A 13,920-nucleotide genomic window follows, 5' to 3' on the forward strand; every position below is an offset into this window, starting at 1 on the left:
AGGGACTGGAATACGTTTGTTTGTTTGTTTGTTTGTTTGCTTAACGCCCAGCCGACCACGAAGGGCCATATCAGGGCGGTGCTGCTTTGACATATAACGTGCGCCACACACAAGACAGAAGTCGCAGCACAGGCTTCATGTCTCACCCAGTCACATTATTCTGACATCGGACCAACCAGTCCTAGCACTAACCCCATAATGCCAGACGCCAGGCGGAGCAGCCACTAGATTGCCAATTTTAAAGTCTTAGGTATGACCCGGCCGGGGTTCGAACCCACGACCTCCCGATGACGGGGCGGACGCCTTACCACTAGGCCAACCGTGCCGGTCTGGAATACGTACAAGTACATAATTATGCAAACATACAGAACAAACGGACAGTTTTCTTATTTCCACGTAGGTGACTCGCATACATTGCATCAATGTCGTTACATCACGTGTGTATGCTTGCTCAATACAGTGCTCCAGATGATCGAACCTGTAGCAAAGACCTGTACGTGTACGTGTAGATATTGCGTCAACCCTGACTCACTTTTTTCACAAATGTTCCAAATGCATGCGTTGTTTTACTCACACCAAGACTGCAGATCTTGGCAAACGCGTGACGTAAAAACTAGATTGGATGACGTTACCCGTAAACGTTCCCGCACACATCTAGATCTTGCTAATATCGTGAAGTGGATTTACCGTATTTTCATGCGAACCATCAGAGGAGATGTAACCTTCACATCCATGAACGAAACACGGTGAAATATTAAAAGATAAAGGATGCCTTGACTGCAATCTTCTGCTGTCAGCCCCCCACCCCCAACCTCCCCCCCCCCTCGCCAAAATGGAATGAATTGACTATTCCAAGAGCATGGTTACACATAACATTAAGTTTTGGTGAAAACTATGTGACCCTTCACCACAAAATGAGTCGCATGTCACCTCGCGCGGTTCTGCGCTAGGCTTGATATATAAGTCCGGGGAGTGTCTGGTAACAGTGTGTGGGTCACCTTAGTCACAGGCTTATAACTCAAACAGTTTTCGCTTTTTTCTAAAACGGTTTTCACCACTGAATAGAGCATAAAACTTTCGTTATGAAAATGTAAAAATATGAAAACCATGCAAAGGTGACATGCGACTCATTCCGTGGTGGAGGGTCACATATGCTTGCACACAACGGTGTTGAAAGAAGGTCAAAAATAATCAGTTCATAGGATACTCCAATACGCACACCCATGCACGCACGCCCTTGCACGCACACCCTCATCAATTCACTAATACCGCTCTTTGTTTGCAGGTCTTCCAGAGAAGACAGGGCACCTCTGTGGACTTCTACCGGGATTGGGCGCAATATCGCAATGGCTTTGGTGACCTGGAGGGCAGCTTCTGGCTAGGTTCGTTATCAATATATATGTCGTGCCGAATTCACGGAATTGCCGAATTCGCGGAATCGGCAACATTTTTGCCCATTTCCCGTAATTGGCCTATTACACGAAATCGGCAGCGATTTGCCGAAAATGCGTAAAGCCTCCTAAAATGTGACCCTCCACCACGGAATGAGTCGCATGTCACCTTTGCATGATTTTCATATTTTTACATTTTCCTAAAGAGTTTTTTATGCTCTATCCAGTGGAGAAACCCGTTTTAGAAAAGAGCGAAAACTGTTTCAGTTATAAGCCTGTGACTAAGGTGACCCTCACACTGTTACCAGACACTCCCCGGACTTATTAAGCCTAGTGCAGAACCGCGCGAGGTGACATGCGACTCATTTAAGGTGGAGGGTCACAAATGTGTCCAGTTCGCAAAAGTGACAGCCAGTCTGTTAATTTTTTTGTCACCAGAACATTACATTAACATTACTTGACCTCGCTATTTTTGGTTTTTATGGTCTATGTTGGTCTGTGTCGAGCATAACTCCGGAAATGCCATAAAACTACACTTTTTGCCATAACTTGCCATAACTTATCGATTATTGCAATATTTATCCATTCGAGTGTCTAGCTGTCTAAGTGTGATGATATCCCAGGCATTTGAGAACTTTAAAGCCCAAAACGGGCCGCCGATTTCGCAAAATCGGCACATTTAACGAGCCTTTACGCGTTTTCGGCAAAACGCTGCCGATCTCGCGTAATGGGCAGCGTTTTGCCGATTACGTGAAATGGGCAAAAATGTTGCCGATTTCGCGAATTCGGCAATTACGTGAATTCGGCACGACATATACTTTCTTTCTTTCTTTCTTTCTTTATTTGGTGTTTAACGTCGTTTTCAACCACGAAGGTTATATCGCGACGGGGGAAAGGGGGGAGATGGGATAGGGGAAAGGGGGGAGATGGGATAGAGCCACTTGTTAAGTGTTTCTTGTTCACAAAAGCACTAATCAAAAAATTGCTCCAGGGGCTTGCAACGTAGTACAATATATGACCTCACTGGGAGAATGCAAGTTTCCAGTACAAAGGACTAAACATTTCTTACATACTGCTTGACTAAAATCTTTACAAACATTGACTATATTCTATACAAGAACCACTTAACAAGGGTAAAAGGAGAAACAGAATCCGTTAGTCGCCTCTTACGACATGCGGGGTGCAGAGAAATAAGGATGTGGAAAAGAAGACTTTTGGTAAGTGAAATAAAGGTGATGGATCCAGTCAGGTAGAAATAAGACAACAAGAAAAGAATTGGAAAACTGCAGGGAATAGTAGGGAGAGTTTTCTTGGAAGGAAATATAGGTGAAAGGACTGGTAAGGCAGAAATAAGACAAAAGAAGAGAAGTAAAGGGGTGGGGTAGCTCTGTTTAAACGCTCCCGCCGCGTGAAGGCGACCCCATGGGAGCGGCACGACATATACACATAACTTAAAATAAAGATGTTCTGCAAAACTAAAGCGTGTTCTATTAACATTTTGTGTTTTGCTTTTGCTAACGTGTGCGTGTGCATAATAATAATAATAATTCTCTTTATTTATATAGCGCCTTATCCGAAGTTCAAAGCGCTTTTATGCCGTGTGAGATGGAATTTTTTACACAATATATCACGCATTCACATCGACCAGCAAACCTCAAGCCTGTTGGGCGAATGTTCACCTTTCGCGGCCTTTATTCCAAGTCACACGGGTATTTGATGGACATTTTTATCTATGCCTATACAATTTTGCCAGGAAAGACCCTTTTGTCAATCGTGGGATCTTTAACGTGCACACCCCAATATAGTGTACACGAAGGGACCTCGGTTTTTCGTCTCATCCGAAAGACTAGCACTTGAACCCACCATCTAGGTTAGGAAAGGGGGGAGAAAATAGCGGCCCGACCCAGGGTCGAACACGCAACCTCTCGATTCCGAGCGCAAGTGCGTTACCACTCGGCCACCCATGTCACAGTAACTCGTTGCAATTCGTTAAGCATCCCTGATATAAAGTCTGAAAAAAAAAATATTTAAAATTCATCACAATTTGTCATGAACTGCTTAAATAACTTATCTGTAAAGTAATCAGGCATTGTTCGTGCACTTGTCAACACTGGCAGGCGTAGCTAATGTTCTTGCTCCAAAGACATCGTCATTGTCGCAGGCGTTGTCCGCTAGCTCACAGGTTTCCTTGGTGAAACTTTCAAAGAATTGTTATTGCTGGTGGGTTAAGAGTGGAGATTTTTTCGATCTCCCAGGTCAACTTATGTGCAGACCTGCTAGTGTCTTAACCCCCTTCGTGTGTACACGCACGCACAAGACCAAGTGCGCACGGAAAAGATCCTGTAATCCATGTCAGAGTTCGGTGGGTTATAGAAACACGAACATATCCAGCATGCCTCCCCCGAAATCGGCGTATGCTGCCTGAATGGCGGGTTAAAAACGGTCATAAACGTAAAAATCCACTCGTGCTAAAAACATGAGTGAACGTGGGAGTCTAAGCCCATGAACGAAGAAGAAGAAGAAGAAGAAGAAGAAGAAGAAGAAGAAGAAAAAGAAGAAGAAGAAGAAGAAGAAGAAGAAGAAGAAGAAGCTGTCAAAAAACCCACACAAAAACCAAAAACAAAGCAAAAGATACGCCCGAACTCATAATTATGGGAAAACGATTGCAGGTGACAAGTACACCACGTGACTCCGAAGAGATGACGTCAAAAACAACATTCACTGCTTGACGTATTTATAGTGTTCTGTTTTTCTTTAGTGTCGGTTTGTGTTCAGTGGTGCTCATTTAACACTTTCTACCCCACCTATGTTGACCAATTCCTTTTTTTAGCAGAGACCAGCTGTGCAGCAGGTCACTCAGAATTGTAGTAGGCTAACTGTGTAGAGTGTGTATCAACACGCTGGAATGCAGGCGTTAAATGAACGTTACAGGAAGCGACTGAAGCTAACAGTCTGAGCGGATAATATTTATATCCGTACCTGGTCAGATAGAGCCATATGAGTGGGTACGGATTTATCCGTACCTGGGAGACAATAATTTAATTCGTTTCTTTGTCAAAGAAGGTTTTGATGTCTAGAAACAAACGAAAAACGCCTGTAAACCCATCGAACACCGATGATATAAAGCAAAGGGAAAGAACTGCAGATAGTTAAGCAGATCTAGACTAAGAGAAACACATTTTTGATTGTTTCCTTTCCTATGGTGCAGGACTGGACGCGCTGCACAGCCTGACCACCTCACGGCGTTACCAGCTGCGGGTCGACCTCAAGATGTGGAATGAGACTCGAGGCTATGCGACATATAGCGGGTTCTACGTGGAGGGTAGTGACACCAACTTTATTTTGCACTTTGACAACTTCACCGGAGGAAATGCTGGTACGTGTCTAACAATATGGGGCTATGCAAATTTAGCCGTACATTTGGGAAGATAAGGGAATTGTGTGTGTGTGTGTGTGTGTGTGTGTGTGTGTGTGTGTGTGTGTGTGTGTGTGTGTGTGTGTGTGAGTGTGTGTGTCACGTTTCAATATATCACATAAGGTGATTATGAACGGTTAGTTACTTCTAACTAACTAACCACACCACGATCCACTCTCGCAGTCATACAAATAAATAGAATCAACAAAAGTATAAGTTCCAGACGCCTGTTTATGTAATATCGCGCCACCTCCCTCGAGACTTCACTCCAAAAGATGATCTTTTTACGTTCAAAACGTAAATCAAGTGGTCACTGACAAAAATGCCAGTTAAAGTATAGAAAATTATAGTAACACGCTGATCCCGTGTATAGTTAAGAAAAAATAGCTGATCTGTAAAAAGTGCTGGTTAATGCAGGTGTCACACACCCCACGTTGTCTCCACTCACATGAAATCATTAATATACAAGATGACAAGGTGGTATAAGGGCGCTATGACATGGTGCACTTAGCTTTTTGCCACAGAGTGGGCGACCCGTGATTAGTCTATAGTCTCCACAACTGCTCCGTTGAATGTAGTGCCGGCTGGCGTGGCAACGAAGCGGGGAACAGTGGAGACATCAGGCGCCACACTCAGTCGTTAAAGATCCTCCCCGTAGTCTACCAGAAGATAGAAGTGTAGATTGGCAGGATGACGACAGCGACAGCAATCACCAGTACACCAGAACACCAGGTTAGCAGGTTACAGCTCCAACACTCAGGTTACGTAGAAGAACGTTACGTAGAAGGATAGGCTGCAATAAAAAGCATCGGTGCACTAATCATGCCACGCAACCCTTTACCCTCCACCTTCAAACATGTCACCTTTACATATTTCATCGAGCACGTGGGCCTGCACAAACGAACTTTTACAACAACAAATCAGCCATTTTCCATCCTTCTCTCCATATCTGCAAAAACCATATACAGATTAGTATTTTAGCGTCACAAAGAGCAAATTATGCGCTAACCTGGAAAGAACAACAGAGAGTATTTCATTCCACAAACACAGACTCGTCAACAGCGTTAAATAATGATTTATTACCTCAACAGCCTAATGTAGGTAGCTCTCTCTTTTAAGCGAATCCGCTTCCTCTTTTGAATGGCTTCCGTTCGTCAACAGAAATACCGTCATCCACCCTCTTGCGCTGAATCCTTATGCGGTGGAAAACCCTCCCCGCACAGCGAAGAAATACATTGACGCCCCGTCCGTCAGCCAGCATGTAGACAGTGAGAAGGTGGTTCCTACTTGAAGTTCCTTTAAGCCCTACTGTGCAAGCAGAACGGCACGTTAAAATTCAATGCAGAAGTCAACGCGTTGAAGACCATCAAACTCGCAGGAAAATATGACACCGACCGTTCCCTTTAGCCGCCGAGTTCCGAGTGTGTCGATACTTGTCTCACACAGACGACCTTGACAAAAATCACGTGACTCACCTTGTCACTACCCCAGTTCAGTTATCGACAGTTTTGCCCTGACAGCAGAAATCACCCACGTGAAATCCGTGCAACACGAAATTCCCGTATTCGCTATGCTCTGTCAGCTAAAACCCCAAGCCGTTGACAGAAAACAGTCGCAATTCGAGAAAGGCACCCCACAGAGTGACACTTTCTCGATCCATGTCACTAAATCGCGACAGTGTGTGTGTGTGTATGTGTGAGTGTGTGTGTGTGTGTGTGTGTGTGTGTGTGTGTGCGTGTGTGCGTGTATGTGTGCGTATGTGTGTGTGTGTGTGTGTGTGTGTGTGTGTGTGTGTGTGTGTGTGCACACAACATACATTATTACGAAGAAATCTAGGATGCACGGGTGTCGCTTCTGACTTTCACCAAGCAGTAACTATCTACACAGGTTAACTCTGCGAGACATAAGCAACAGGTAAATCAGAGCTGCATTAAAAAAGGACAAAAAGAACAAATTAATTGTCTTCCAAAGGAACTGTACAGTAAAACATACCCGGCATGGTGACCATGCTAGAGAAAGTCTGTGTATTTCGTGTAAATACTTTCATTTTCAATATTCATGTAAATATGTTCATTTGCAATGGTGTGCGATACCAACTGTCGATAAAGCTTTCATTTGCTAAAGACATTAAACTTTCAAAGCGTCAAGCGTCTCTCTCTCTCTCTCTCTCTCTCTCTCTCTCTCTCTCTCTCTCTCTCTCTCTCTCTCTCTCTCTCTCTCTCTCTCTCTCTCTCTCTCTCTCTCTCTCTCTCTCTCTCTCTCTCTCTCCTACTCTTGGTAGCATGGCACCAACCAATTTGTACTTTTCGAGATTTTTTTAAAACATTCAATGCGGAACAATTGTCTGGGGTTTTAGAAACCAGAATTTTTTTTTTATTTCATTTGTTCAAATCGCAACTGAAAGGGATTTGTTGTGATGATTTTAATTGGGTAGGGTGCAAACACCACTCGGACACGTTTTGTAAAAAAGAAATGGAACCCGCCCATTCAAATGAAGATTTTTCAAAACAAAATCATGAAAATTATGAACAAAGTTTATCATATTATCAAAAACAGGCAAAGCATTGTTTAAAACAAATCAAGGATGACGAAAATAAAAACATGTTTGGGGTATGCATGTCTGTGATTTTTAACGGACAATCAAGTCAAAAGAACTGTTATGTGAGAAGTCTTAGTCGAGATGTATGCTTTTATAGTAGTGCTTTTGTTCAGGTGAGTCATACATTGGCTTACTAATAAGGTGGTGCGAGAAAGAATGTTCACCGTTGCCGAAAACCCCTCGAACATTACCTGTCACTAATGCGGAAACACACAGTGAAATCATGCAATATCTACTTTCCCTTTTTTGGTGACCAGAATCTTCGAAGAAGATGAGATGTCACTCGCATAGCAATACGTCATTACACCGATTACGCCATCTTTTGCGTCAGGCATACAGACTTGTTTACCAGTTTTGGAAGCAATGGTGGTCCAAAACGCTGGCTCAGAAGAAGACACAGTTTTTTGGCTTTCTTCATCTACCTCTGCTTGTAAACATTCATCAGGAATCGAAGAATGCCGACAAGGGATCCAGAAGGGCATTCGCCTGACAGCTGAACAACTGCCGGACATCTCCGTCAGTACTCGGAAATTACGAGTGTTACCTGTTTCATCGATCGCAAAACAATATTTATCCACCTTGAATTGTATTAGTTATCGTTAGATTTGACTGTGATATCAACATTCATCAGTCTGAATGTCGAGAAAGCTGAAATCATATCGAGATCTGATATGATTCAGCCTTTCGACCGGTCGAGACATTCAGACTGATAAATGTTGATATCACAGTCAAATCTAACGATAACGATTTTATCGCATTCGATTTCGGAACTGTAGGAATCATAAACCTACCTAAGAAGTCGGACAAACGCAAGGGAGGCTACTGCCTTGTATTTAATGTTGGAAATGTTGGGTTGTCTTTTCCTGCTTTCGTAACTTTGCTGCTCTTACTTTTATTTTTCAGTAACGGGTTCTTTTTCTCAGACAAAATAAGGCATTTATTATGAAAAAAGAACAAAAATATACGGTCGAAACAGATCACCAACAAAGTCTAACAAGTTCAGTGGAGTTGCCAGTTCGAAGGAACAGCGAAGCATGTCCCAGTTACTTCCTCAGTCGTATTCTTTTTGACTTCGATTTGGCAATTCTAAACGATGGCAGGAACTGAAGTGCGCCAGGCAGTATCAGCGAAGTCCTCTGGCTCATTTTCTGTGCCCAAGAAAGCTTCCAGGTATTTGTCGGTATCGGCGGACTGCATAATAATGTTGTCGAAGCTCAGTCTCGCTTACGACGCATCCAAAATGGCGTCCTCCGACGGCGCTGTGACTGTGAAAGATGCTGAAAGTTGTTCGGTTGATGTTGTATGGCTACGACTAAGAAAGGTGGACAATGGTTCATGCAGGTGCGAACTGTTTAAATCGGCTGCTCATTTCCTGCCTTTTTGTGAGTGATGTGCGCTGAAACACTGCAAGAGATCTCACAGTTTTCTAAGTACTGCCACTACTGGTACTTTCAAGGTCAGTCGGTAAGATTGTAACATTCTTTTCTACTACTTCTCTGTTAAAGCTGGGTGGGAAAAGTTTGATTTTATTCATTGCACAGCTTAATCTTTCTGATTCAATTACTTTTCTTTTATAAATTTGTGATTTAAAAAAAGGGAGACATTTGTTTCCTTCAGGTGAGATTTTATTCTTCAAAATTAAAATTGATGAACTACTTCCTGCGCGATATCAAATTCGCTGGGAACTTCCTGCGCGATGTCAATTGATATACAGTTCCTAGTTGACCAATGACAACAGCATGTTTTGTCATGTGATCAGTAAAAATGCGATAATTATTTTTATCATCGTTTTGCGCTCTTGGGACTTGAAATATCACTAGACTGTGAAGACTGTAATGGTGCACGATCTAGAAAGCAGAAAACAATATTTTCAAACTATTTACTTCGTCGTTTTCACCACAAATTTAGCACTGTGGAAGGCGAAAAGGTGTGCGCCTTTGAGTTATACCTTCCCACTTTCATTCGTAATGAACTGTCCCCTCGACCAGCTTTACATAACGTTTTTATCCGCATTTTCCCAACCCCACTAAATTGACCATGCCCTGACCCCATGTTTTGGCAATTTGTAGGGAACGAAGATAAGAGTTATCTGTTCTTGCCTTGGTCCTTGCTACTCTTGGTTTTCTGCTTGTCACCGAAAGCGCGGACACACACACACACACACACACACACACACACACACACACACACACACACACACACACACACACACTCCCATACACGCACACACATACACACAAACACACACACAAATTAACTCACACACACACACACGCATGTTAACACACGCACACACACATTATCTCTCTCTCTCACACACGCACACACACACACACACACACTGACCACCTTATGGCTATCCATCCTCAGGTGACAGCCTGGCCTGGCACCGTGGTGGGCAGTTCTCCACCAAGGACAGGGACCACGACACGGCCGGCGGGAACTGTGCATATGTTTACCACGGCGCCTGGTGGTACAAGGCCTGCCAAGACTCCAACCTGAACGGTGACTACAAGACCAGCAATGCTCCTTCCCCTAACGGGGTGAGCTGGAACACCTTTGGAGGCGATTACCACTCCATGAAGTTCACTGAGATGAAGATCAGGCCCATGTAGAGCGACGCTGTGAGCAACCTACTTCTGTGTTATGAACTTTCTTCAAAGCAACATTTATCATTAATTAAAATGCGTTTTTGTGTGTTCATTTCTTTCACAATGGATGTTTGTGCCTTTGACCTTCCTGTTTTGTTTTGGTTTTGTTTGTAATATTGGCAATTAAACATTTCCTATTTTGGAAAAAGCAACAAAGGCTATGATGTGAAAAAACATATATTTGTAAGAATGTGTGCGCAAACGTGCATGCGCGCGCGCGAGAGTGTGTGTGTGTGTGTGTGTGTGTGTGTGTGTGTGCGTACGTGCGTGTGTGGTGTGTGTGTGTAAGTGTGTGTGTGTGTGTGTGTATGTGTGTGTTTGTATGTTTGTATGTTTGTTTGGCTGTGTAGTGGTTTGCTTTACCCATGGGATTGGAATGTTGCAAGTGGAAAGTTCTAATTACATTTGAAAATTATCTGGAGCGGCATTAACAAACAAAGAAACAAACAAGCAAACAAACACAACAGTCCTGCAAAGACACAAATCCTCAAACAAACAGACAGACCAACGTAACAAACAGACAGACCAACGTAACAAACAGACAAGCAGGCATGCAGAGAAATGTAAGAAGGTAGACAGAGAAAACAGACAGACAGAGAAATAGAAAGAAATACAAACAAACCGATAATGAAACAGTAAAAAATGTGTGAAAAGGCAATTGTGTTGTCAGTCTGGTTTCGTGCCTGTTATTTCGTCCCCAAAAACTCATTTATATCTTTCTATGTCTATGCTGTGAGACATAATCGCCATTACGAGCTAGTCGTGTGACAGAGAGTTTTCTTGCACACTCGACTGCTGCTGTCTCACTCTGGTTAAAGCCGTCGTGAAACATCTACAGTCTCGTGTGCAAGAAAACTCTCTGTCACACGACTAGCTCGTAATAGCGGGTACTATTGCCCGTTTGCGTTACGCCTGGGACCAGGTTTTTTGAAAATGTCTCGCCAGCTACAAACATTTTTACAAACGAAGAAGAATAAAATATGTTCCCATAAAGTATACCTAACATGAGTTTACGTTTGTAGACTATAGGCACATTGGTATTAATTAGGTCCTCATAATTTTCTGTACCAGATGTTAAAATGTAGGCCCTTGCCAGAGCCCCTGGACCAGTTTTGCAAAATGGAGGTCAAACTAGTGCATTTCATGGCGTAATGTTTGTGTCATCCAGGTAGGACTGTTTCGGGTTTTGGCCGCATCGAACAATTGTTGTTAAAGGGGTTGTCTCAAATGCTGAAAACATTCCTGCCTCTTAGAAACAGTGTTCTATCTATGTTGCTCCAGCGTGTGTGAAAGAGAGAGAGAGAGAGAGAGAGAGAGACAGAGAGAGACAGAGACAGAGAGACAGAGAGAGACAGAGACACTGAGAGAGACAGACATACAGACAGAGAGAGGGAGACAGAGAGAGAGAGACAGACAGACAGACAGAGACAGAGACAGAGAGAGAGAGACAGAGAGAGAGAGAGAGAGACACAGAGAGAGAGTAAGAGAGAGAGAGAGATTGTATGTGTGTGTGTGGTTTTGGTGGTGGTGGGGGGGTGGTGGTGGTGGTGGTGGTGTGTGTGTGTGTGTTTGTGTGTGCATCTTCAAATGAGTTCACAAGTACATGCAAATAGACGCAGAAAGTCAGATACATATGCTGGCTGACTGTTATCTTCCAGCTTTGGTGTTAGTGTGACATGTCCCTGATAGCATGCTAACGTTAAATTAACGTTAGCATGGTTTGGTTTTGGTTTACGGTTAGCATTAAACGTTAAACTAACGTTAAATTAACGTTAGCAGAAAAACCGTTCTTACGCAAACGTTAAATTAACGTAAAATTAACGTTAGCATGCAAACCGTTTTCATCGCAAACCTTTTTCAAACGTTAATTTAACGTTTACAATGAAACGTTAGAAAAGCGTTAAAAAAACGTTGACTCATAACCTTTCAAAATCAAACCATTTTCAAACGTTAATTTAACGTTTGCCTTGAAACGATTATAAAACGGTTCGCAATGAAACGTTAAAAAAATGTTAAATAACCAGACACATAACCGTTTAAAATCAAATCATTTTCAAACGTTAATTAAAGGTTTGCCTGAAAACGCTTATAAAACAGTTTGCTGTGAAATGTTAAAAAAACATTTTTGTAACGTTAACATATACAAATTATATTATTTAAATGTTTTCAGGAGAACGTTAAATTAACGTTTGCATGTGAACGTTGATTTAAGGTTTGCATGAGAACGTTTGATTATGTTTTTTGGGGGGTTAATTTTATATTTGCATGCTTACGTTCAAAAAACGTTCAAAAAACGAAAAAATAACGTTAATCTAACCGTTACATTATGGTTTTGTTTTGGTTTGATTTCAGTTTTTTTATGTTAGTGGTTAACGTAAAATTAATGTTAATTTTACGTTATTTTTTGGTTCTTTTTTGGTAAAACTAACGTTAAATTAACGTAAAAAGTTTACGTTACATTAACGTTAACCAGATGAGCAAATTAACGTCAATGTAACGTTAGCTTTTTACGTTAATTTAACGTTTACCGCTAACGTTAATTTAACGTTAATTTAACGTTAGCATGCTATCTGGGGTATCATGTCAGCACGAGATACTATGAGTTATTTCTAATATGCTGATTGTTAGCAAATGATAACAGACATGTCAAGAAAAATGATATCAAGCATGAGCGTTTTAGGCAAATGCTGATATCGTTTGTGAGACATGTCTGTTATCATTTGCGAACAGTCAGCATATTAGAAATAACGGTTTTATTACCGTTAATTCGACCAAAACAAATTTCGAAGCGACTCCGCGAATTAGACCAAACAGCTGCAATGGGAACTTGAGCGCTCCTATTATGCCTGTCAGTTAAAAAAAATTCTCGTGACCTGGGTCAGCCAATCAGAGCGACACACCTGTGTGTGATGAATATTCACAGGTCAAATGCGTTTGACACACAACTATCTCACAAGATAAACCATGTTGAACATGCGTTTCGGTCGCTTCGCTTTTTCTTGTTGAACAAAGAGCGACAGATTTAGAACCGACTAGGGGAAGGGCTCCTAATATGGACCGGCTCCTAATATGGACCACCTCCTGTTCTGACAAACTAACGGCGCTAGAGCGCTCAAAAAAGTTTTATTTGCTGTATTCACCTTCTCTGGATAACTTGCACACGTCAAAACAGTTGCAGAAACACAAATCTCAAAACCGTTAGGCTTTTTCTCTTTTTTTCACTTTTGGCAGCGTTCACTCTAAATTTGCCGCCTAAAACGGACTCGTTTCTGTCCACAACCAAAGCTTTTATCACACAAAAATTGCTATATATGACAGCTAAGACCGTATTTGTTACATTTTAGCAGTGTTGACCCCGAGTTTCTACTGCAAACAAAAAATAATATCAAAATCTCAAAGAATGTGCAAGTCCCCTAATATGGACCACCTTCAACAAATCGAAGAAAACAAAAGCTAAAGGCTATTTTCATTAATTCGGTGGCCGAGTGGTAACGCACTTGCGCTCGGAAGCTAGAGGTTGCGAGTTCGACCCTGGGTCAGGGCGTTAGCAATTTTCTCCCCCCTTTCCTAACCTAGGTGGTGGGTTCAAGTGCTAGTCTTTCGGATGAGACGAAAAACCGAGGTACCTTCGTGTACACTACATTGGGGTGTGCACGTTAAAGATCCCACGATTGACAAAAGGGTCTTTCCTGGCAAAATTGTATAGGCATAGATAAAAATGTCCACCAAAATACCCGTGTGACTTGGAATAATAGGCCGTGAAAAGTAGGATATGCGCCGAAATGGCTGCGATCTGCTGGCCGATGTGAATGCGTGATATATTGTGTAAAAAAATTTCATTTCACACGGCATAAATAAATCCCT

The 13,920-nt window shown here is 42.3% G+C and overlaps 1 protein-coding gene across 1 annotated transcript in view; it reads left to right on the forward strand.

Moving 5' to 3' along the window:
* The window catches only part of LOC138945985 (tenascin-R-like), a 26,527-nt gene extending 16,314 nt beyond the window's left edge, over positions 1–10,213 (forward strand). Inside the window, exons 7-9 of the mRNA XM_070317518.1 lie at positions 1,286–1,382; positions 4,600–4,767; positions 9,776–10,213. Coding sequence (XP_070173619.1) covers positions 1,286–1,382; positions 4,600–4,767; positions 9,776–10,020 — 510 coding nt within the window. The 3' untranslated portion in view covers positions 10,021–10,213. The remainder of the gene's footprint in view (positions 1–1,285; positions 1,383–4,599; positions 4,768–9,775) is intronic.
* The last annotated feature ends 3,707 nt before the right edge of the window (positions 10,214–13,920 follow it).

Source organism: Littorina saxatilis, linkage group LG13 (assembly GCF_037325665.1).
Source record: "Littorina saxatilis isolate snail1 linkage group LG13, US_GU_Lsax_2.0, whole genome shotgun sequence".
Classification (NCBI taxonomy): Eukaryota; Metazoa; Mollusca; class Gastropoda; order Littorinimorpha; family Littorinidae; genus Littorina; species Littorina saxatilis.